This window comes from Cnephaeus nilssonii (assembly GCF_951640355.1).
Source record: "Cnephaeus nilssonii genome assembly, chromosome: 7".
NCBI lineage: Eukaryota > Metazoa > Chordata > Mammalia > Chiroptera > Vespertilionidae > Cnephaeus > Cnephaeus nilssonii.
This window is the reverse complement of record NC_137078.1, coordinates 101982562-102007314: the sequence shown is the minus strand read 5'-3', so window position 1 is coordinate 102007314 and position 24753 is coordinate 101982562. Positions and strand designations below refer to the sequence as shown.

General features: G+C 67.3%; 1 protein-coding gene across 4 annotated transcripts in view; it reads left to right on the top strand.

Annotated features, from left to right (window-relative positions):
* PRDM16 (PR/SET domain 16) overlaps window positions 1–24753 on the top strand; it is a 278461-nt gene that overhangs the window by 71756 nt on the left and 181952 nt on the right. For all 4 annotated transcript variants that reach the window (XM_079777319.1, XM_079777318.1, XM_079777317.1 and 1 more), the window contains exon 2: window positions 15627–15976. In XM_079777319.1, coding sequence (XP_079633445.1) covers window positions 15627–15976 — 350 coding nt within the window. The remainder of the gene's footprint in view (window positions 1–15626; window positions 15977–24753) is intronic.

The window sequence follows — 24753 nt, the reverse complement described above, 5'->3', positions numbered from 1 at the left end:
TGGGGGGGGGGGGATGCTGGGAACCGGCCTGAGGGCCTGCACCAGGAGCTGTGCCTCCTCCCTCCAATGGGCCACTGTGGGGACGGCAGGGCCCCCCTGGACACCTGTCTCCTCAGGAGCCGGATGGGCCCTCCTCCCCGCCCCCATGTTGGGCCTGTTCCCCAGCAGAACAGGGTCCTCTGCCCTCCACAGGCCTCCCCCCCACCCGCCGTTCAGTCCTCAGTTGTCGATTGGCTGTTGTTTGGGGTCCCGGGGGGAAGCGTGCGCCTCTGCACAGGTGGCCCGTCTGTGAGGGAGCGCTCAGCGGGGGTGGGGCCTCTTGGGGTCCATGGTGGGACCTCCAGGGCCCCTCTTCTGCCCGCTCTTCCGGGGGGACATGTCTCACAGGCAGGTGATACCCACCTGGGCTCAGGGATGGGGTCACCGGCTCAAGGATGGGGTCACCGGCTCAGGGATGGGGTCACCCGGCTCAGGGATGGGATCACCGGCTCAGGGATGGGGTTACCGGCTCAGGGATGGGGTCACCAGTTCAGGGATGGGGTCACCGTCTCAGGGATGGGGTCACCAGCTCAGGGATGGGGTCACCAGCTCAGGGATGGGGTCACCGGCTCAGGGATGGGGTCACCAGCTCAGGGATGGGGTCACCCGGCTCAGGGATGGGGTCACCAGCTCAGGGATGGGGTCACCCGGCTCAGGGATGGGGTCACCGGCTCAGGGATGGGGTCACCAGCTCAGGGATGGGGTCACCCGGCTCAGGGATGGGCTCACCGGCTCAGGGATGGGGTCACCAGCTCAGGGATGGGGTCACCAGCTCAGGGATGGGGTCACCCGGCTCAGGGATGGGGTCACCGGCTCAGGGATGGGGTCACCGGCTCAGGGATGGGGTCACCCGGCTCAGGGATGGAGCTCTGGCCTCCTTTCCCGTGGCCACATCCCATGGTGGTTGGCGCTGGCAGATGCAGGCTGGGAAGGGCCGGGGAGGGGCTTTGGGGGGCGAGGGGCTCAGCCCGCCCTTCCTGTCTGGCCCCGAGGCCACGCTGCGGCCTCCCCTTGCCTTCCGTGGGCCTGAAATCCATTAACGCCAGGAAACCGTGGATTTCCACGCCGCCCCGCCCGTGGAGCAAAGCTCGTTGACGAGGGCAGGTTACGAGGTCCCTCTGAGGGCCCCGGGCAGACGGTCCGCGGAGGTGACTGCAGGGCCCGCGGGGTCACGCCCGGGGCCGAGGCCGGCTGAGGCGGTGGGACGCACGGAGTTCCCTTGGAGGGTTCTCAGGAGGAGAGGGGGACCCCGGCCCTCGGGGCGGCACGGCCTGGGCAGAGGACTGGCTGGGACGCGCGGAGGAGCGGCCACAGGGAGCGCCTGAGCAGGTGCGGCTGGTTCAAAGCGCTGCCCGCTGCCCAGTGCCCGGTGCCCGCCGCCCACAAGCCACTGGGCGCGGGCCCCACGGGGCCTCCGCAGGGACACGGCCTTGGGGACTGCTCCCCGTGGCCCGTGGCCCGTGGCCTTCGCCGCGAAAGAGACCGCGCCTGTGGGTGAGCGCCCCGTGTTTCGCCAGGAACCGGAGGCCCTGCCCGTGGCTGGGCCCTGACCAGAGCCCCCGCCGGCCCTTGGGGGGCGGGGGGTAGACAGGGAGGTGCCCGGAGCCATGGTGACCGGGTGCGCCTGCGACGTGGGACCACCTGGCCAACAGGTGTGGGTGCCGAGCGTGTGCGTGGTGTTCGCTCATGCCATCCTCTCGCGGCCTAAGAAGCAGGTGCCGCGGGGCTCAGACCGCAAGGCACTTGCCCGTGTGCACACCGCGGACGTGGGGGAACACGGTTCTACACGGGCCTCCACGCCTCTCCCGGGGCCCCACCTCAGAGGGCTCCCGGGCCTGCACAGGTGAGACCACTCCACGCGAGACCACACGTGCGAGACCACACGCACGAGACCACACGTGCGAGACCACTCCACACAAGACCACTCCACGTGAGACCGCCCCCACATGAGACCACACGCGCAAAGACAACTCCACGTGAGACCGCCTCCAGCAGGAGCCTGAGGAGGGCCGGCCTGAGGCTATAACGGGAGGAGAGGAGGAGGGGGGCTCAGGAGGCCCAGCCCCATCCTGCAGGGGGAGCCTCCAGCCCCCCGATGCACGTGGACTGAAGATGCCCCGTCCACAGCCGGCGGCCAGTCAGCAGCGCTGAACCCGACAGAGGGAGGCCCGGACCGCGCCGCTTCGCCCCCGCCTGCCACTGGAACCCCCCGTGAGTGCGCGGTTATTTGGTGATTTCCGACTCGCAGCGCCCGTGGGGAGAGGAACAGGTGGGGAGGGCGTGGAGGCGTGTGAACGGGTCGCTAATGAGGAGACCTAGGGAGCGTGCCGAGGCGTAACCACGAGGAGTCCGAGAAAGAGGGCAGATGGGCGGAGTGAGCCCCCCCCCCCCTCCTCCTCCTCTCAAACTCGGGTGTGGACCAGGCCGAGGGGCACGTCCAGCGGCCGGGCTAATGGGAGAAACTGGTTTGAAACGGGAAGATGGTCACCTGGATTCACGTGCACAAAGCAGTTGGCGTGGTGTCGGGAACGAGGCGGGAGGGGCCCCCGCCGGCCCCGGTCAGGTCTGCAGACGGCCCGCCACGGTCCCGCCACGGTCCCGCCACGGTCCCGCCACGGTCCCGCCAGGTCCGAAGGGGGGCCTGCCACGCCTCCCAGGAAGGACGTGGCTCCGAGAGGCTCCGTGGGCCGGCCTGGCGTCCAGCAGCACAGAGCCCAGTGTGGCCCACGCCCCTGCCCGGCGGCCGCCTCTTGGGATCGCGGACGTGGAACGGGACCAGGTCGGGGGAGGCGAGGCTGCGGCCCCTGGATCTGCAGGCCCAGAGACCACCTGTCCTGGTCAGAGGGGAGCCCAGCACCATCGCCGTGTCCGGCGGATGGGGCTCCGGCCCCACCTGCTCGGCCCTTCCTTTGGACACAGTCCCCTCCGGGCCCCCGGGGTCCCTGACGCTGAGCGGGGACGCCTCGTCAGGACAGGATTTTCTGCTGGTTTTTACCAACAAACCCCGTGTGACCCCAGGACCCAGGAGGAAGTCAACTCCGTGAAAGCCAGATCTAAGATCCGCCAGGTTAGCCTCCCCCTGCCGCGCACACTGGATGGAAAGTACAGCTGAGCCTTGAACCCGGTGCGGTCGGGGGCCGAGCCTGTGAAGTCGAAAATCCGTGCATAACTTCGGTCTCCCCTAAAACGGAACCCCGACAGCCTCCGGGGACCGGAAGCCTTACTGGCGGCGAGGACAGTGGTCCGCACCCACCGACAGTAAAGCCCGCGGAGGAAAGACCGCCTTTTTCAGGAAACCACGTTTGAAACCGTAGAGGAAACGCGTTTGCCGGAACCGTGCCGCGGGCTCACGGAGGGTTCCCAGCTGGGCGGCCGGTCGGCACCCCGTCAGCACCGTCTCAGACGCACAGACCCCGTGGTGCTACAGCGTCAGCAGCCGCGGCGCCAGCGATGGGAGCTGGCGGGAGAAAGATCTAGAATCTGTCCGCGGCTGGCGGCTCCCGCACTGACAGCCAGGAAGCAGCAGGACGGTCGCGGGTGCCCGTTGAGTGGCGTGGCCGCGTCGCGTGGTGAGGAAATCTCAGGAAACTGCCAGTCGGCTTATTGAAAATCTCTGCCTGTGCACGGACCCTGGCAGCTCGAGCCGTGTTGTTCAGGGGCCAGCGGTATTGCTGGGAAGCGGATCAGGAGCCGACGGAAACCCGGGACCTTGACTGACCCGACACCCAGCCGCGCGCCGGGGCGTCCGGATCGGAGCCGTTGGTGCGGGGCCGGCGTCGGCCTGGGTTCAGCGCCGCGGCACAGCCTTGGCACGGCCCCTTCCCAGGCCGTGACCTGCCGCAGGTCCTGGCATCTTCGTGCCTCAGTTTCCTGATCCATGAAATGGGGTAATAGTGGGCCTCGCCCCTGGGGTCGAGTCTTGGGGAGTGAATACGGTTACTGGTGTGAACTTCCTGGCCGGCCCTGGGTGATGGCCGCCACCTCGCCAAGGAGAGGGTCGCAGTAAAACAACCGAGGAGGAAGCCGGGGAGCCCGGCGCCCACCCACCCTCTGGCCAGCGGCTCGGGATTGGGGAAGGAAGGGACGGCCGGGCGGCCGCTCCAGCCCCTGGCGCCTCCGGAGCCGGGCCGCGGGGCTCCCCTCTGGCTGCCGGGCCGGGCCGGGCCGGCGCTCGGGTCAGCGGCGAGCTCACGCCTTTGTCAGGGTGATTAATGGCGCTGGGGATTGTCGTTAATTCACTGCCTAATGACTGCGGCCGGCCCGCTCCGAGTAATCGGGTGATGTATGTGGGGAGCGCCCACCTCATGGCAGAGGTGAAAATCATTTCGACAAGTCAAATATTGTCACAGGGAACAAATGGCTCTCCCTGTTAATAAAAATTAATGAATTTTTTTCCTCCCTTTCTCTCTCTTCTCGCCACTGGCCTGCTAAATGGAGCTGTGGCGGCCGAGCAGGGCAGGAGCCGGCGAGTCAAGCTCTTTATTTGATGCTTAAAACTATAAACGGCTTTATTAGGGGAGGCGGCCCGAGGGCCAGGGCGGCGCGGCTGCTGTGGCCGCAGCTGGGGGCTGCGCTGAGGGGGGGTGGACAGCCCCCCGGATCTGCAGGGGTGAGGCTGTCCCTGGGCACCTGGCCCAGAGGATTGGGGAGGAGCGCCCCAGTTTTCTCTCCTCTCTCCTGTCTGCAGCCCTATCGTCTGGGCAACACGCAGGGGGCAGCAGGGGCCTGGGCGGCAGCGGGAGGGTCTTCCCGGCCCCCAAGGGCTGAGCACTGGAGGCACGCCTTTCCCGGGCACCCGGGCGACCGGAGCCCCCGTCCCAGCTGCGGAGGGCTCAGCGGTGCCACTCGCACCCCCGCTTTGGTTGGGGGCCGGGGCCAGGGCCGGGCAGGGGGCCAGCCGGCGTCCAGGGAGAGGGGAGGGGCGGTGGACTTGTTCCAGCACCAGCGGCCCCGTCCCCGGGCCCCGAGGCAGTGGCCACGCCGCCCCCCCTGCCGCCCCCGGTGCCCACGTCCAGTTGTCGACCCACGAAGCCAGCGCCACGGAGCGCAAAGCCTGCTCTGTGCGCCCCAGCGGCCGCGCAGCCGAAGGTCCCCGGCTCCGCCACCCACCCTGGCGATGGGTCTCCAGGGCCTTTCTCCTCGCGCCCCCCGCCCGGAGCCCAGCCCCCGGCCCCGGAGCCCAGCCTTCCCGGCGGGCGAGGCACGCGGTCTGCTCTCTTCTCCCGAGGATTTTATTTGGGGCCACGTTTGTTAACCGTGCGACTCGCTGGGCCCGGAATGGCAGCGCCGGCCTGGGTGAGGGGCTGAAGGGATAAACCGTCTGTAAGTCATCGGTGGTCGTGGGCGTTGACCCGCTCCTCCTCCCCCAGAGGGGACCCAGCCCAGCCCTTCTGTCCCCGACGCGGCGCCCCCGGGTGGGGCAGCTGCTGGGGCCGCCCTGGCCAGCCTCCCCGGGGCCTCACCCGTCGTCCCGGGTCCCATAGCAACGGGCATGGCTGTCGGGGCAGGTGACTGCCCCCCTCGGCCCCCTCCTCGGCACCCCACTTGGGCCTCTGGGTTTGCAGAAACTGTGTTTGTGGGTGTCGGGGTCCCTTCCCCACACCCACCGGCCCCACGCTGAGTGGCTGCTGCCCTGGCCTGTGTGAGCCTCATCCCTCTGGGTCCCCCCGCCCCGCCTCCCCTGAGGACCCGGCACCCGCAAGGCCGCCCGCCGCCCAGCGTAGACGGGGCCTCAGAAAACCCAGCCGCTGGGGGCTGTGCCCAGCTCTGGGGACCGACGCCTGTCCCCTGGGGCTCCTGCAGGGCCTCCGCCCCGTCTACCAGGCGCCGCCTCCAGCGGGACAGGGTCCTCCTCGTTCCCGGGGTGCACCTGGGCACGTGGGTGCCAGGGCTGCTTGATGGGGGTGGGGCGTGAGCGCTGCTGGCCAGCGGTGTGGGGGTGCCTGGCGGTCCCGCAATGGCAGTGCCAGGAACAGGGTCCCCACGTGCAGGCCTGTGGCCTTGACCCTCCCAACTGTCCCAGGTGGGATGCACCCCTTTTCTACAGAGGGGGGCCTGGGGTCCGGAGCGTGTCTGTGTGGAAACCGGAAGGGGCGTCCCTGGGCCTGTAGGACCCGAGATGGCGCGACGGCGAGGACCAGCCCGAGGACGCGGCCCCGTCTCAGGCGCGGGAGCCGCTGGGAGACCCCGTCCCGCGGGTTTTGGTGACGCTCAGCGCCCACTCTGGGCTCAGACAGCTGCGCCCCCATGTTCAGAACAGCCTTCTCCACACAGAAAGGGGGGAGCCGCCCAGTGTCCGGGCGGGCGGGGGGGTGGGGGGACGCGGCATCAGGCGGTGGAGGCCGCTCCGCCCCGAGAGGAAGGAGCGCGGACCCTGCGCCCACGGGTGGCGCTGAGGACGAGCGGGTGGAAAAGAGCAGACGCGGCAGGACGGGCGCGGGGATGCCGCCGGGTGAGGCCCCCGAGGAGTCAGACCCATGGCGACAGCGCGGGTGGTGGTCAGGGGCGGGGCGGGCGGGGTCTTCAGTGGAGACAGCGGTCCAGCTCAGGAAGGTGGAAAGTTCTGGAGATGATGGTGGTGACGTCTGCGTCACAGTGTGACTGTGTTGAGGCCCCTGAGCTGCACAAACTGGTGAAGGCGGTGCATTCTACGTTGTCTTTTACCTCCATTGTCTTCATAGTTTTTATCTTATTTTTATTTCAGAGAGGACGGGAGAGGGAGAGAACCATGGATCGGCTGCCTCCTGCACGCCCCACACTGGGGACGGAGCCCGCAACCCGGGCCTGTGCCCTGATCGGGAATCGAACCCTGACCTCCTGGCTCCTAGGTCGATGCTCAACCCCTGAGCCACACCAGCCGGGCACCTCCAATTCTTTAAAAAATGGCGAGCTGCCGGATGCGAGGTGATGGGCTGGTGCCTGGAGCGGCCTCCTCTGACATTGGGGGGTGGGGCGGCCCCGCTGGTGCCCCCAGAGCAGGAGGTGGCCGGGCCTGAGGACGCCCCGCTCGGCCACAGCTCGCACGGCGTGCAGCATGGGACGTGGGGGGCGGGAGGGGGAAGGGGGCCGTGATTTAGAAGAAAAACAGTGAGATTTGAGCAATCGGCGGCCGCCGCGCTGCCCCGGGGCTCGGGGAAGTGGTGTATTAACCGAGGAATAAGGGGGGAAAGGCCAATCCCATCTCGGGAACAAAGAGGCTTTTCACCGGGAACCAGCCGCGATCAGAACGCAGCGCGCCGCCGCCCCGGGCGATGGAAGCACGAGGAAAGGGGCGGGCTGGAATAGGAACGCGGCCCCCGAGCGCCCGCCGAGAAATGATCGTCTTGGAATAATGCGCTGGCCTTAAGGGGGGGCCAGGTGGTCTGGGCGGCCGGTCACAGCCCCCGGGCCTGTGTCAGCCCCGCTGGACGGGGCCGGGAGGGCGGGTGTGGGCAGAGAGCTCTGGGGCGGTCTCGCCGGCAGCCCCCTGGCAGCTGGGCCCAGCTGCGGGCGGAGCTGGGGAAGGCAGAGGGGCCCCGGGAGGTGGAGCCTGTGAAACGTGCCCCAGGCCCCCGCCGGTCTGTCGGGAGGTGGATCTGACCTTGAGTGGCTGAGCGTGGCCGTGGCCCGAGCAGCCGGCGACGCATTCCCGGGGTATCCAGTGTCCCAGGCTCTGGGGGGCTGCTGCTCAGGCTTCACTCCCAGCAAAGGGCTCGCCCAGAACCGCCATCCATTTGTGCATCAGTTTCTGCACCTGTGAAATGGGTAGACTAGTGACCTGCTCCAGGATGCTGTGAGGGGGCAGATGGGGGCTTCCGGAGGGGGGCTGTGAGCGGTGAGGACCTCGGCGGCACCCGTGGGGGGCAGGGCCCTCCAGCCTGGCTCTCTGGACCTGTACCAGGCGGCTGTGACAAAGTACCACAACTGGGGCGTCAAACATTTGTTCCCCAAGGTCTCCGTCGTCCCGGGGCTGCGTCCCCACCCTGTGCCTCTGTCTCCTCTTCCTGTGAGGACACAGTTGTGTTGAATTAAAGTCCTAACCTCTACGACGACCCTGTCTCCAACTCGGGTCGCATTCACGGGGCCCAGGGTTCTGGCAAAACGTGTGTGTGTGTGTGTAGGGGGGGAACAGCTCAGCCCACACGGTCATCCTGGGGGACAGGAGGCCAGCGGAGCACCCGGCCAGGGTCCGAGGACCCGCACTGCCTGACGGGGCCCTGGGGGAGAGGCTGGGCCCGGCCGCCAGCGAGACAGAGGCCAGCTCTGCGCCCCCCCCGCCCCGCCCCCCCCCCCCCGGGCCCCGGGGACATTCAGCGCCGTGGGCCGGGCAGCTGGGCTCCCCGCTCAGGTCCCTGCGGGCCAGGTCCCGGGCGAGGGCTGGGGTTCTAAATGGCGGTGGGTTGTTAGTAACATTGAGCACGTCTGCAGGAATGCCTGCTCTCGCAGCTATTAATCTGCCGCGTTAATAACCCTGCGCTCGGCTGCGGGCTCGGGAGCTCCAGGCTGCGTGCGAGGCGAATGGCAATGAGTGCGGCCTGGGGCGGCCGCGGCCCTGCAGCTCCGGCGGGCGGCGGGCGGCGGGCGGCGGGCGGCGGGCGGCGGGCGGCGGGCGGCGGGCGGCGGGTCCCAGCACCACGGGCGCCTCTTTGGGTTGGTCCTGGAGCCGGACCCTCTGCTTGTCTCACAGGCAGGTCCGGGCTGGGCGGGCACCGGTTTGCCGTGGGTGATTGAAAACAACAATGGCAACCCTGAGCCGCCGATTCCCGGCTCCCTTTCCGGCGAACGGTTGGGAGGTGGGTCTGCAGGACGCTCGTGCAGCCCCGAGAACCCCTCCATCGGGGACGGGGCTCCCCCTTGCCTGGCTGCCCTCGGCAGGAACGTAGCAGCATGGAAATCCTGTTAGAAACAATCACTGTTTACCCAGTGGCGGCCGCGGGCCCAGCTTGACCGAGCGCTGCTCTCTGCCCCGTCCCCCTCCCTGAGCCACAGGCAAGGTGGTCCCTGGCAGTCACAGCTCAGGGGACTTACAGGCTGGGGGGCAGGGGGGCCGTGTTGGGGTCTCTGCGGGGCCCAGGACCCAGCACTCCTCGCCGTGTGGTTCCAGAGATAAAAGAACAGTCAGAAGGCGGGAAAGCGAAGTCCCACCAGCTCAGAGGGCCGGGGCCTGCAGCTGAACCCCAGAATCGCCGTCGAGCCCACTGCACCCCTGGAGTGCTGGCCAGGCAGGCCACTCACATGGCTGAAGGGAGGCGGCTCTGAAGTAGCAGCTGAGAAACGGGCTCCTTCCCGAGATGGTTCTGGGCCCAGCAAGCCTAGGTGCCCCCTGATTAACCAATCAGAGCCCCGGGGGAAGAGGAACAAGGGGTACCCTCAGGGAAGGGAAGTCAAGAATGGGAAGTGAGGGTTTCTGCCTTTTACTTTTTTCGTCCTTCCACCCACACATCCACCCACCATCTACATCCATCTATCCACCCACCCACCCATCCATCCATCCATTATCCATCCATCATCCATCCACCCACCATCCACCATCCATCCATCCACCATCTATCCATCCATATATCCACCATCCATCCACCATCCATCCATCCACCATCCATCCATCCATCCACCATCCATCCACCATCCATCCATCCATCTATCCATCCATCCACCCACCATCCACCATCCATCCATCCATCATCCATCCATCCACCATCCATCCATCCATCCATCCATCCACCATCCATCCATCCATCTATCCATCCATCCACCCACCATCCACCATCCATCCATCCATCATCCATCCATCCATCCACCATCCATCCATCCATCCATCCATCCATCTATCCATCCATCCATCCATCCATCCACCATCCACCCATCCATCCATCCATCCATCCATCCATCCATCATCCATCCATCCACCACCTATCCATCCATCCATACATCCACCATCCATCCATCCATCCACCATCCATCCATCCACCATCCATCATCCATCCATCCACCATCCATCCATCCATCCATCCATCCATCATCCATCCACCTAGCATCCATCCATCCATCCATCCATTTATCCATCATCCATCCATCCACCCATCCACCCATCCACCCATCCACCATCCATTATCCACCCATCCACCATCCATCATCCATCCATCCACCATCCATCCATCCACCATCCATTATCCATCCATCCACCATCTATCCATCCATCCACCATCCATCCATCCATCCATCCATCATCCATCCACCCAGCATCCATCCATCCATCCATCCATTTATCCATCATCCATCCATCCACCCATCCACCCATCCACCCATCCACCATCCATTATCCACCCATCCACCATCCATCATCCATCCATCCACCATCCATCCATCCACCATCCATCCATCCACCATCCATCATCCATCCATCCACCATCTATCCATCCATCCATCATCCACCCATCCATCCATCCATCCATCCATCCATCCATCCATCATCCACCCATCCACCATCCATCATCCATCCATCCACCATCCATCCATCCATCCATCCATCCATCCATCCACCATCCATCCATCCATCCATCATCCATCCATCCATCCATCCACCCACCATCCATCCATCCATCCATCATCCATCTATCCATCCATCCATCCATCCATCCACCATCCATCCACCATCCATCCATCCATCAATCCATCCATCCATTAATCCATCCACCATCCACCCATCCATCCATCCATCTATCCATCATCCATCATCCATCATCCATCCATCCATCCATCCATCCATCCATCCATCCATCCATCTATCCATCCATCAATCCATAACTTGAGCCCTCAGTGGACCAGCTGACCCAGTGCTGATGGTTGGCGCACAGACAGAGGAGGAGTTGCATTGTGACCAGGCCTGCCCATTGCTGCACAGTCGCCTTCACAGTCCTGGGCTCCAGAATGGAGCGGCCGTGGACACCCTGGGACCTGGCTTCCCGCAGTCGCCGGGCTGGTCTGTTCTGCACCTGACCTCACCTCTGCCACCACACTCCTTTCACACCCTGACCGACCTGAGCGGCACCTCCAAATGCTGCTTCCCACGGCCATGCATTCAGCTCGACCCGCGGCACTAAACCTGGAGTGGGGGGGGTCCCCTGACAGTCACAGCTGGGGGGGGGGGGGGAGGGCCGTCCCGTGCCGCAGCCTGTCTCTCCCTGGGAGAGGGCGTGGCCTGAGGCCCTTGCTGCTGGTTGATGTGATGGTGACTTCAGGCCCGGGGCCCACAGAGCCCGGGGGTCGGCCCAGTTCCATGCATCCTGTGTCCCGTGTGTCCTGTGTCCCGTGTGTCCTGTGTCCCGTGTGTCCTGTGCCCCGCGCTGTGCCGCTTTGCGGAGCGGGCCGGTCTCCACAAGGAACCAGCACCCCTTTGAGAGGGGCTGCATTCAGTCTCAGAGGTCACTGGGTTCAGAGGTCACTGGGTTCAGGGGTCACTGGGTTCAGAAGCCAGTGGATGAGAATTCCCAGGGAGCGCTCCTGGCCCAGGGCCTGCTGCTCCGCCTCAGGAAGGGGCTGCTTTAGAAGTTTCCAGAAGGGCCTGACTAACCGGCGTGTCCCTGACTCGCCAGGCTGTGGGGGGGCCAGCTGCGCCCCGGCCTCTGCATCACCTCCCGCCCCCCGCCCATGGCGTCACGTCACCGCCCAGGGAGGCCGTGTGGTCCCGGGTCACAGCGGGAGGCCTGGCCGCCTCGGTGTCGCGGTGACGTGTGCAGGAGGAGCGTGGAGGCGGTCTCAGCTCTGGTCTGACTCGGAGCAGGTTCCCTGGGGGCAGGGACGGTCTCTCCTCGGGGCTCCGTGGGCCCATGAGCCGGGGGCAGGGTGCAGGGTGGGCCCGGGCGGCCGCCGGGAGCAGTGGCCACAGTCGGGCGTGGCCGGCACCGTGCGCTCGGCGGGCAGGGCGCATCCCCTCCACAGGGAGTGGGCGACGCCGAGGCGGACCGTGGCTGACCTCGCAGGCCTGGGTGGAGCTGCTGCGAATCGGCCTCGCCGCGCCAGCTCCTCCGGCAAACCGGCGCCGGGCCACCCGGGCCCCACAAGCTGTTTCTGAGAAGGTCACTCATGGGGCGCTCACCATGGCCTCTGAGCTGTCCTCCCCCATTTGGGGGGTTAGTAGTGCCCCCCCCCCAAGGATCAGCAGAGGTCGACTTGCTTTTGACCTGTGACCCCGAGATGATCGCCAGACGGGCTGTAATGGGAGGTGGGGTGGGGAGAAGGTGCAGATTTGGGGGGGGATTCACTCTCTGGCGGGGCACAGGGCACCTTGGTGGCCTCTGCCGTCCCCGCCCTGCCTGGCACTGCCGCCCTCGGAGGGAGCTGAAGAAGGTGACGGGTGGTTGTCCGAGGTGATTTCCTGCCCGAAGGATCGGGATGCGGGGGGCGGGGTCTCTGGGCCGGCGGCGAGAGGAAGGAAATGTTCTCCGGGCCACGCAGAGCCGAGCAGCACGGACCCGGCTCTTCCGAGCAGGCCTCTTCCCTCCCTGCGTCTATTACCTGGCAGGTGTCCCCAAAGAACTTTCAGGAACGAGAGGCTCAGGCCTGAGTCCCTGTCCTGACCCCGAGGCCCCCGTGCAGGAGCTAACACACAGGGCCCAGCCGATCCCACGTCACAGGACGCTTGTGCTCCTGGCTCTGTGCTCCGCCCTGGGGAGGGAGCCGGTGGACACGGCCCGCGTCACGGAGCCGGGGTGGCCGGTCCGGGGGAAGGCACGTCCTGCCCAGGGCAGAGGGCAGAGGGCAGAGGGCAGAGGGCGGCCACCGCCCAGAGTCCCTGGCCAGAGCCCGGGCTGGGGAAGGACGGCTTCTGGATCCGGCCTCTCCGGTCGAGGACCCCGGGGGAGGGACGGTTTGCGCCCGGCCTGCCCGCGCCTCCGGCGTCTCGGAGCAGCTCTCGGCTCCCTCCGGGGCCTGGGGCGGCTGTGACACCTCATTTTCTCCAAACGCTTCTGCGCAGCAATCAGGCCACCGGCCCCCGCTCTGAGGGAGGCGCTGGGGCGGCCGAACGGAGACGCGGGTCTCCTGGTGCCTCGGGCAGCATTTAGCCCCGTGCCCGGGGGCGGGGCCTGCGCAGCCTCCTCCGTCAGCGGGAACGCGCCCACGGCCCCGCTCCTGTCTGCGTGGCCAGCAGGTTCTACACGCCTCTAAGCTCCATTAGCCTCCAGCAGGCGAGGTGTTGGGGGAAGTAGAATTCACACAGAAACTGTACAGGGCCCAGCCGGCGGGGCTCGGGCTGAGCGTCGACCTAGGAACCAGGAGGTCAGGGTTCGATTCCCGGTCGGGGCACAGGCCCGGGTTGCGGGCTCCATCCCCAGTGGGGGGCGTGCAGGAGGCAGCCGGTCCATGACTCTCTCATCATTGATGTTTCTATCTCTCCCTCTCCCTCTCCCTTCCTCTCTGAAATCAATAAACAAATATTTTTTAAAAAAGAAAGTAACACCCCCCAAAAAAGAGCCCCGAGATATACCTGCGTGCGGGGGACACAGTACGGGGGACACAGTACGGGGGGGGACACAGTACGGGGGGGACACAGTACAGGGGGGACACAGTACGGGGGGACACAGTACGGGGGGGACACAGTACGGGAGGGACACAGTACAGGGGGGACACAGTACAGGGGGGACACAGTACGGGGGGACACAGTACGGGGGGGACACAGTACGGGAGGGACACAGTACAGGGGGGACACAGTACAGGGGGGACACAGTACGGGGGGACACAGTACGGGGGGACACAGTACGGGAGGGACACAGTACAGGGGGGACACAGTACGGGAGGGACACAGTACAGGGGGGACACAATATGGGGGGACACAGTACAGGGGGGACACAGTACGGGGGGACACAGTATGGGGGGGACACAGTACGGGGGTCCCACGTGCAGCCTGGCGGGTCCCTCATTGTCTGGAGCACACCCCCCCCCCAGGAGTGAGGACTTGGGTGGGGCCCGGGGTGAGCTCTGTGGTGCCCAGGAACGAAGTGGCCCCTAATTGCCCCCTTGCAACCTGCCTCCCCGGGGGGCGGGAGGGGGAGGTCCTTTCACACCTGAGCCTCTGGGGTCCTCAGGGCGAGGGGGGGCTGCTGGGAAGGACCCACCAGCCAACTCGGACAGAACCCGCCTCCAAGCAGATGCTGTTACTAGATGCTCCCCCGACGGCTTTCTCCCCGAGACGCGTTTCTCCGGAAAGAAAACACTTGTTGGTCCCGCACCACATCTGCTTGCCCAGCACGAGGGGCCGGGTCACCTTCCTTGTACTTGAGAGTCCCGTCGCCATGGAGACCTCGGCCTCGCCCGCCACGTCAGGCGGGGAGCAGGGCGGCCGAGGGCCGGGTGACAGCGCCGGGTCACGGTCACCGGTCGGCGGGGGGCGGGCGGGAGCACGTGGCCAGAGGTCAGCACTGGGGCGGGCGGGGGTCCTCACTGCACCTCCCCCGCCCGCCCCCCGACTTTTAAAACCTCGTTACGGTGACGCGCACGCACATCGAGATCGGCCGCTGAGGGGGACGGTGCGGCGGCCTTCGGCGCATTCGCAGGCAGTGCGACCCGCGCCTCTGTCCATCCAGACGCCCCGTCCCCGGAGGACGCCCCACGCCCACCACAGCCCCTCGCCCGCAGCGTGAGGGCCGCGGGGGGCTCGCGGGTTGTGGGAATTCCACAGAAATGGGGGCCGGCGCTGCGTGCGTGGCCTTGTGTCCGCTCCCCGCTCAGCGTGGCAGTGCGGGCCTCTTGGTGCTGAGCGTTCACCTGTGGACGGCCCGCTCCTCAGCGCTCACCTGCTGGGCCCCCGGTGTGCCCCCCCATGTGCCCCCCCATGTGCCCCCAGGTGTGCCGCCTTCGTGGGTTGTGGGTAACGAGCGCGCTGTGAACGTTCACCTGTCTTTTCAGCTCTTGGGGGTGATCCCTGCGTGAGCCCTCTCCCCACTGCGTGCCGCCCCCCCCCCCCCCCCGCCTGCTCTCTGTGGCTCCCCAGCCCACGTGGTATCGCCTCCTGGGGGCTGGGTGTGCCGGGTGCCGGGGCACTATCCTGGCACCGAGCGTCTCTCAGGAGGAGGAGGAGCCCCAGAGAGGATTCCTCCCGCCCGCTCCGCCCTGGGCCTCAGCCGTCGGCAGCCTCTGTCCTCACGGCCAGGAGCCGGTCAGGACCCGGCCTGCTGCCCACGCAGCTGCCCAGAGAGGCCGGGGGTGGGGTACAGGCCACAGAGCCCAAACCCCGAGTCCTCCCGGGAACTCAGGCCGCCTCCATTCAGGACACAGTACAGGGGGGACACCCTGGGTGGCTCTGGGTTCACCCGCAGCCCCCGCTGGGTCCCAGTGTGCCGCCGTCCCCCGCTGTCCCCAAGCTTGTGGCGTGTGGCTGCTCCTGTCCCCCCTCTCCCACACGGGGCCACAGGAGGCGTGGGGGATGCTGGTTCCAGGGGGTGGGGGGTGGGGTGGGTGTCCTAGCCCCTTTCATGGGGGTGCGGGGGGCTCGGTCAGGAGGGCAGAGGCGACGTATCCCGGGCAGGGGGTTTCTGTCCGTCCCAGTCCCGGGGGCCCCGAGCCTCCCGCCCGGGGAGGGGTGCACCCGGCCTGACGCTGTCTGTCTCCCGCAGGTGACGGCGACGTTGTAAATAGTATGTACGAGCCGGACCCGGACCTGCTGGCGGGCGAGAGTGCGGAGGATGAGACCGAGGACAGCATCATGTCCCCCATCCCCATGGGGCCGGCGTCCCCCTTCCCCACCAGCGAGGACTTCACCCCCAAGGAGGGCTCTCCCTACGAGGCCCCCGTCTACATCCCCGACGACATCCCCATCCCCCCCGACTTCGAGCTGCGCGAGTCCTCCATCCCGGGCGCCGGCCTGGGCATCTGGGCCAAGAAGCGGCTGGAGGTCGGGGAGCGCGTGGGCCCCTGCATGGCGGCGCCCCGGGCCTCGCTGCGGGAGGCCGACTTCGGATGGGAGGTGAGTGTGACGGACGGACGGGCGGCATTATCTCGGCTCCATCTATTTATAAGCGCGGAGCGGAGCGGAGCGGCGGGCGGGGGCGGCGGGAGCGGCGGTCCGTTCCCAGTTCCCAGGCTTATTTTATCCCGCGCTCGCATGACGCCACCCCCCAGGCATCGAGGCCTTGCGGCCCGGCAGCCCCGCCGGCCGCCCGCTCTGCCCGGAAATGTGTCTTTAATGAGCTCATGTCTTCAGCCCCCGAGCTGCCCGTCTGGTCGGAGGTGCTACGGCTGCGAGCCGGGGGGACGCAGAGAGGAACGGGATGTCCCGGACGGTCTCCACGCGGGGAGCCTCCTGCAGGGGCCGGTGCCCGGCGGGCAGCTCCCAGGACACGCCCACGGCCGCGCTGTCCCGTGCGCATCACACCAGGCCCCCGCCCCCATCCCCCGGCTCCCGGAGAGGATCCCCCGCTTCTCCTATTAGTGGGGTGCGCAGTCTCATCCCGCGGGAGGGGAGTCGGCGGCTTAGCCTCACAGCCGAGGTCCGCCTCGATGGTCCTGACCCGAGAGCGGTCCGGAGGGTGGAGGCCCGTTAGGTGAGGCTGCTGACGCCCCGAAGGCGTCCCTCCCTCGGGGGTGCCCTGCTCCGGCCACCAAGGGCCCTGGGCCCCACCTGGGGCTTCGGCTGATCTCAGGGTCGGCAGCCTTCGGAGCCGTGTAGGCGGGGACCCCGCCTGGGGAAACGGGGCGGGGGGCACCCAAGCTCTTGGGCGAGGCCAGGTGTGGCGGGCGGGCCGCGTAGCTGGGACCGGGCGATGAGGGTGGGGAGCCCCTCCGGAAGGTGGGACAGCGTGGCCCTGCAGTCCCCCCACCCCCACCCCGCTCTCCCATGAGGCTTTGCGGTTCTAGCCTTGCCCATCATGCCTGAGCCTCTCCCCAGGGACGGCGCTGCTCACGCGCCCTCTTCCCAGCTCCTTACGTGCTCCCGGAGCCCCGCCCCCGGGGGCACCGCCCCTGCGCCCACCGGCCACGGCCTCCCGCAGGGCCTCCCGCAGGGCCTCCCGCAGGCCAGGGGCTGGTGCTCGTGGGGGGGGGGGGGCCCAGCTGCAGCCCTTCCCTCCTCACAGGGCCAGGCTCCCGGCGGCAGGGGTGTGGGTGCTGGGGGCACAGAAGCCCCCTCCCCGCTGCCAGCTCTGCAAACAGCGGAGCTGGGAGGCAGGTGGGCCGGGCGGACGAAGGAACGGGAGCTCCCGACTCAACACAGTCCACTCGCCAGCAGCCGCCCTGGGCGGGCCGGGTGTGAGCCGGGCGCCACCTGCCATCCGCGCGGCAGCCTTGAGCCTGTGCCGGTCAAGGCCCGTCACCTTCAGGACAGAACCCCAGGGCCCGGGAGCGGGTGAGGCAGGACGGGAGGGAGTTGGAACTGCGCGCCCTGGTCCCACTGCGCACTTTTTCGTGGCTCCTGGCACGTCCCCTCTGGAGCCAGGAGAGCCGAGATCTCTGACGGGACAGGTGTGGTTTGGTCTGTGAGTGCGTTTTGCAGGCTCTGCCTGTCCCTCCCGTCCCGCCTGCTGTTGGGGGGGGGGGGATGGTGGGTGCTTGGGGGACCCGCTCAGGGGGGCCTGGACTATCTGGTGAGCGGTGGCTGTGGCCGCTGCAGCGAGAACGCACCGCACACATGGGTAGCGCGTTGGTGACCTTGAGGCGACTTTGTCCTCTCGGCTCTGCCTCAGGCTTCCGTTTGCTCCTTTTAAAGAAACGGCCATGTCGCGCTGCTTGCTGGGTGCCCGGCCTGGCCCGCCGCCCTGTTATCTGTCCGGCCTGTTGACTTTGCGATATTACTTATTCTCGGCGAACGTGAGGGAACGCGGTCCCCACGGCGCCTCCGCCTCGGCGGTGGGCTTGTCCGGTCTGACCGCCAGCGGCCTCACGCCGGCAGCACAGCAGGGTTGGCCTCCCACGCCCCAGGCGCTCAGAGCGGCTCCTCTGCCTGCTCTGGGCCCGTCGAGGGGCTTCGTGGCCGCAGCGAGCGCGTCTGCAGCTGTTTGCGTCCCTGTGGGAGCCGCCGCCTCCCAGGAACTGAGAGAGGGGAGGGAGCAGGTGTCCCCAAAGCTCAGGGCGAACCCCCTTTCCCCTGAAACCGACCCTGAGGCCGAGGCCGCCTTCTCGCTCCCGGCTTCCGGGTGGGCCTTGGGGGCAGGAAGCCACCGTCTCCCGCCGTGAGCAGCCTCGTGGACTTTCCCACGCGTCTCCCTCGCCTGGCCGCTGCGTCTCGCCTGGTTCTCGCGCCTTCCTCCAGGAGGATGGGGGCTCGGGAGAGAGTCGCGACTCCCGGTGCCCCTCCGGGCAGCAGGGGAGTGGTCCCTGGCAGCACACGGGCGGGCCCTGGGAGGCCCAGATTGGAGAGGAAACCCCAGGCTCCACAGCCTGGATCTTTCTGGGGGTCCCCACGCCCCCAACATAAACCCAGTGGCCTGTCCTCCCGCGGGACGCTCTCCCTGGGCCCGCAGGGAGCCTGGCTCCGCAGACAGTGCGATGGGAAGGTGACTAGACACGCCTACGGGCTGTGGCTCAGTGGGTAGAGCGCCGGCCTGTGAACTGAAGGGTCCCGGCTTCGATGCCCGTCTAGGACACGTATCTCAGCTGCAGCTCCTCCCCCGTTGGGGCGCATGCAGGAGGCAACCAATCGATGTGTTTCTCTCACGTCACTATTGCTCTGTCTGTCCCTCTCTCTTCCGCTCCCTCTAAAAATCAATGGGAAATACCCCCGGGTGAGGATTAAAAAAAGAGAGAGAAAAAAAAAAGCTAATTCAACAGCTGTTAGTGCGTAAGAGGCAGGTGAGCAGGTGAGCAGGTGAGGGGGGGCGGGCCCGGACCTCGGAGCAGGTCCCGGGGACAGCGCCCGGATGCCACCACCCCGCCCCAGGCCCCAGTTTTGTCTGTGCCGTTGTTCGGCCCGTGCTGGTCCTGGTTCTGTAAATCGGGGTGGTCTGATTTACCACCGTGTGCGTGCTCGTCGTTTACGGAGAGAGAAGGGGGGGGGGACCCCTCGCGAAGGTGGCAAAGGACCCCCGAGGAGGGTGCTGTGTCGGCGTGGGCTCCGGGGTGCAGGGGGTTCCCTGTCGGCTGGGCCGGGGAGTCGGGCACCCAGAGGGGTCCCCGCACAGACACGGGGGTGTTGCCTGGGCGAGAGCCAGGGCCCAATGGCGCGCTGTTCCCGGCGAGGTGGGCCTGGAAGGGCCTCCTCTCCGCTCTGAGGACGGCATTGCTTCCTGGACGCTCCATCGGGATCGAGGACAAGGGCCCTCTCCTCCTGTCTGTGTGACTGCCACGCGGTCCGGCCACGCACGGCCCCGGCGTCCCTCGCACTCCGGCCCGAAACGCGACTCTCCCCTTGCTGGGCCCGACGTAGGTGACCTACGACCTTCAGGGTCAAGGTTTCATGCAGGAAAATGGGGACGAGGGGTCGGCCGGGCAGGTGGACCCCTCCTCCCACATGTGTGGTAGCCGCCCCCCCCCCCCCACCCCGTCTCCTGAGTGCTCTCAGGACACCTGGAGATGCCTGTCATTTTTAAAAAATATATTTTATGGATTTCAGAGAGGAAGGGAGAGGGAGGGAGAGAGAAACATCCGCGATAGAGAGTCATGGGTCGGCCGCCTCCTGCACGCCCACACTGGGGATCGAGCCCGAAATGTGGGCACGTGCCCTGACCGGGAATCCAGCCGTGACCTCCTGGTTCATAGTCGATGCCCAACCCCTGAGCCCCGCCGGCCGGGAGATTCCTGCCATTTTGGAAGGAGACACACCCAGGTCAGGTGTATCGGCCCCGCACCCCGGCCTGGCCAGGCTCGTCCATGGGGACAGAGGGGAGTTGGGGTGAGTGGAGATGGCCTGGGCTCCATCAAAGAGAGGTAGCCTGTCCCCGTGCCCGGGGGATGCCTGAACACTGCCCCCACCACCCCGATGGGCGGGCGGCCTGCCTGCCACCGTGGCCGCCACGCACTCTGCCCGAATAAATCACCCCTGATTGCATTTCATTGCCCTGGGGTCTGAGGAAACAATGATTTTGATCATCTGTTGAGTAAATGATGACATTCATCATCATGCTGTTTACTTTGCTAATTAAGAGATGGCTGTGAGTGACGGCCCAGGGGTAGGGCTGGGGCAGCAGGCTCCTCGGCCACCTGCCCGGGGCCGGGCCCTGCAGCTGTGACCGCCCCCCCGCCCCCCCCCGTCCCCCACCCCCCCGCTGTGGGCCCGGGTGGGCGGGGAATGCCATGCCAGCCCCGGGGAGCCGCAGGGGTGAGTCCACGCCGTACCTGCCTGTGCCGGCTTGTCTCTTGGTCGGGAGCCCATCTCCCCAGAAAGCGGGGCTGGCGGCGGCCGGTGCCTCGAGCATCGCCAGGCCCGGGCTGTGACGGCACCTGAGCACTCTGCCTCTGCCTAAGGGGCTGGTGGACGTGTCAGCGTGCGGGGGGCCTGCCGTCCTCCGAACCCCTCACTCGGTGCGTTGAGGGGTTCGCTCCCGAGTATTAATACTCGTGTCTGTTGTTCAGTCAGCAAACAGGCTGCGTCTGGGCCAGGCCTGTGGGAGGCTCCAAGGTCATGGGGGTCACAGCCCCGAGGCCTCCGGCTGCTCGATGCTCCAGCGCTCCGGCCACGTGACCTCCAGCCGGCTCCCCCAGGGACCCGGGGCCGATGGGAGGTGATGGGAGGACCAGGCCCCCCCCTCCACCCCTGAGCCTGGGGCTGCAGGGGACCCAGCGAGGTCAGGGCAGGGGGCGCCACAGGAGAAAGCGCCGCAGCCCGCACCCCAGGTTCCGGGACGTTGCTGTGACTTCAGGCCAAGCTACTGCCCGGCACACGGGCCTGGCGAGAGGCCTGCGGCCGGGAGGGGCAGCCGGAGCCCGCCCACCTCCTGCGCCTCAGGAGGGCGGTGGGGGTCCTGGCCAGGCCGAGCATCTCACCACGGGAAGAAGCGGGGCCTGTTTGGGGTGGAAAGCGGCAGGACGAGCATGAAGCCCGAGGGTGTCTGGTCCCCGGGACACCAGGGTGTCGCCGAAGTGGGGGTTCGGCTTCTGAATCTCTGAGCTTCCGCGGGGCCCCAGATGGAATTCTCGGGCCCTAGAGGCTGAGTCACGCTGTGGGGTGGGGCAGGGCCACCTCTGCACCCCGGGCCCTCGCAGGCCGGCGGGCTGGCCGGGGTCACAAGCACCCCCGGGGCCGCAGTCTGGGCTTCCCCTCCACCTCAGACTCGGGGTCTCTCCCCCTTCCTGCATCAGCGTCCCTCCTGCACCCCTCCTCTTCCTTCCGAGTTTGCGAAGGAAGCGGTGGAGGGCGGCACAGGCGGGTCAGGACTGTCCCTTAGACTTTCCCGGGGTGTCTGAGCCCTGAGGGCCGAGGCCTCGCTCTGGGGACTCACCTGACCTGCATGTTGGAGTCGCCGGGAGCGTCAGAATGACAGGTGCCTGGGCCAGAGCGAGGGCGGCAGCCGGTGGGTCCAGGACTGTCCTGGTTTGGAACCCAAAGTCCCGACCAGCCCGCCGGGCCTCGGGCTGGGAGAGCCCCAGCCAGTCCCATGGGCAGCCGGGCGGAGCGTGGGTCTAGAGAGAAAGAGGGAGGCTCGCCGGCTCCCGAACCTGCACGGGGCACAGGACGGCAGCTGGCGGCGAGGTGCGCGGAGGCTTCCGGAAGGCTCCGGCCTGTCCCCGGGGTCAGAGAGGGGCCGGGCCTTGGTCACGCGCAGACGGTGCTGCTTGGTGGCCAGTGGGTGCCCGCTCGGTGCCACACACTCTCTCGGCCCGGGAGCCAGCCCCTTGCCCGCTCCTGCTGGTGTGCCTGGGGCAGGGGGCACCTCGCTTGATTTCATTCAGTTCACCTTTTATTCAGATCGTCTCACTGCTGCTTTTTAAAATATATATATTTTATTGATTTCAGAGAGGAAGGGAGAGGGGAGAGAGAGAAACATCAATGATGAGAGAGAATCATGGATGGGCTGCCTCCTGCACGCCCCCCACTGGGGATCAAGCCCGCAACCCGGGCACGTGCCCCGACGGGAATTGAACCCTGACCTCCTGGTTTCTAGGTCGATGCTCAACCAGTGAGCCATGCCGGCTGGGCTCATTGCTTTTTTCTCTTGTCACTCTAACAGGGCCGGGTGCTGGGGGGCAGCGCAGGGTGCTGGGGGGCAGGGCGGGTGCTGGGGGGCAGGGCCGTGTGCTGGGGGGCAGGGCCGTGTGCTGGGGGGCAGGGCCGTGTGCTGGGGGGCAGGGCCGGGAGCTGGGGGACAGGGAGGGCTGGTCTAAAGGATAAAGACCTGATTCCGGGGCTGCCTGTGGGTCTGATGGCCACATGAGCTACGGCCTGGTGCTCTCCGTCCTGAATCTGGACTGTTCTTTGTCTCGGAAGCTCCAGGACCCACACCTGGGACTCCCCAAAACCCTCCCCCCCACTGGACGGGACCCCCAGATCTTCCCCGTGGTGGCTCCCGCCTGGCGGGGGGCGTGCCCGATGCTGACTGCTCTGCCGGTGGCACCTGGGTTTTGTGTGAGGCCTAGGAACACGGCAGGCTGTGCGTCTTGTTTTTCTCGTGATGATCTGAGCGCATTTAGGAGGCAAAACACACCTTCAGGACCTGCCAGGTCCACGTGGCCGCCCTGAGCGCTCCCACCGGGGCACACGGCACTGGACAGCATGCGCCCGGGGCCTGTTCCCGGTTGGCCCAGCAGGAATCGGATCGGAGCCACTCGGACCTCCCTGCCCAGGAGCCTCTCCCGGCCCAGGAAGGGGACCGCGTCGCCAGCCCCCGCCGGCCCTCCGGGCACCGTGACATCAGGTCCAGACATTTTTAGCCCAAGAATGCCCTGCAGCGCGGCGCTCTCTCGGGCCGGCTCGCCGCGGGTATATAAGGAATTTTAGAAAAAGGAGCGAGAATGACTAAGAATACCTCCGAGCCGGCTCCTTTATTTCCTTAAGGGGTAATAACTCAGCCCCGGGCCAGCGAGAGCACTGCTTTAAATAGCGCATCTGATTCACAAGCGAAAAAGGAAACGAATATTTTCTCTTCGTGTTCTGGAGACGTCCACGAATACCAGCTTCCTCCGCTTTTCTGCCCTTCACGTCTCACACCCACCGTGACAGCCAGACCCACCCGCATTCCGGCGGCTGCTGGGAACGGGCCTGGCGGGGAGCGCCAGGGCGTCAGGAGATGGGGGGCGGGGACCACGCTGCTCAGCCCCCCCCCCCCCGGCCCGGGCTCAGCCCTTCCTGTGGCCCCTGACCGCTGCCAGGGGAGGGGGCGCTTCCTTCCCCCCCTCTTTTCTCTCTTCTTTCCCTCAGAGAAGGAGGGGTGCCACCTGGCGGGGGGTGCGGAGAGCCCAGACACCTGGTGGCCCCGTGCCCGCAGGACCAGTGGGGCCACGGGGGGCTCCCGAGGGCGTCACCCTCACCCCAGCGGCTGATGCTCAGTCCTGAGGGTCCGGTCCAGTGGGGGAGGTGGCCCCCTGGAGACTGACCGGTGCTGGGACCCCCTCCCCGAGGGCGAGGCGGTGATGGCCAAGTGGGGGTCCCGGGCACCGATTGTCCCCGTCATGCTGGGAACCCCTGGGGTCCTCACCATTTCTCCCCTGAGTCCTAGAGCAGGGAGGGGTCAGGCAGGGTGGCACGGGACGGTGGCACAGGGGTGAGGACCAGACTCGGGACCCCTAGCGTCGTCTTTCTGCCACTCCCCCGGGAGTTCACGAGGCCAACCCTGCAGAGGGCGGGGCCGTGGCCCGCCGCCCGCCGCCCCCGGTGAGGCAGCCCACTGTCACGCACGGCCTGCGGGGACGACCTGACCCTCGGCTCCTCCAGGGGACGGGATGAGGAGGCGTGGGGGGAACAAGGACATGACCTTGGCCTCTGTCTGCGCCCACCCTGCCCCCCAGCGAGACTGCCTCTCGAGTCCGGCCTGAGCCTGGCCGGCCAGCGCCCCCTGCGCCGACCCCGTCTCCGGGGACCCACCTGCTGAGACCGAAGTATCTGCAGGGCCCGGCGCTTACTGGGAACTGTGTCTATTTCTAGCACTTTCCCAGCAGCGGCCTCGCTGGGAGCAGACCGGGCCAGGAGGGCGGCCCCTGAGGGTGGCAGCTCCTGGCCAGGCGGCTCCCTGGGGATCCCCAGCGCGGCCCGGGCCGGCCCGTCGTCCAGCCCTCCGTGGGCCTCCCCCCGCCGGGTAGGACGCGCGTCCCGGGTGACCGGCCATAAAAGGTGTCCCCGGGTCATGGGACGAGGGCGCACCCCCGCGGGGCCTGCTTATCAGGCTCCTCTCCAGCGGGAATCTGAGGGCTGGTCAGCCGGGAGGAATGTGTTCTCAGCAAGTCGCAGGCCACCTCGGCTCAGCCACCCCCCGCCCTCCTGCTCCGCCTGCCCCGGGCGCTGTGGGGCGGCCGCTCAGGAGGCCCTGTCGGGGGGCGGGGGGCAGCGCCCCAGCATCGAGGGTGCCCCCTGTGGCCCCGTGTGCTTGTCACATGCTCTGGGGCCTCGGGGGTCCCAGGGCCTCACAGCCTCACAGGGACTTAGATCGGTGGCAGGTGCGCCGTGGGGTCTCGAGTGGGGTCTGCTCCCCCGGGAGGGACGATGCTAAGACGGGGGGCCCCTTGGATGGTCCCGGGAGCCAGAGCCCGGCCCAGCTCACCCGAGCGCCCGGCCACCGGCCTCTGCCTCCTGCTCCATTGTGTGTCCCCGGGCGTGGGCCGGAGAGCGGCCTGGCCCCCGCGGCCGTGCCCAGGGGCACCTGGGGGCCCAGGCTCGTGGCC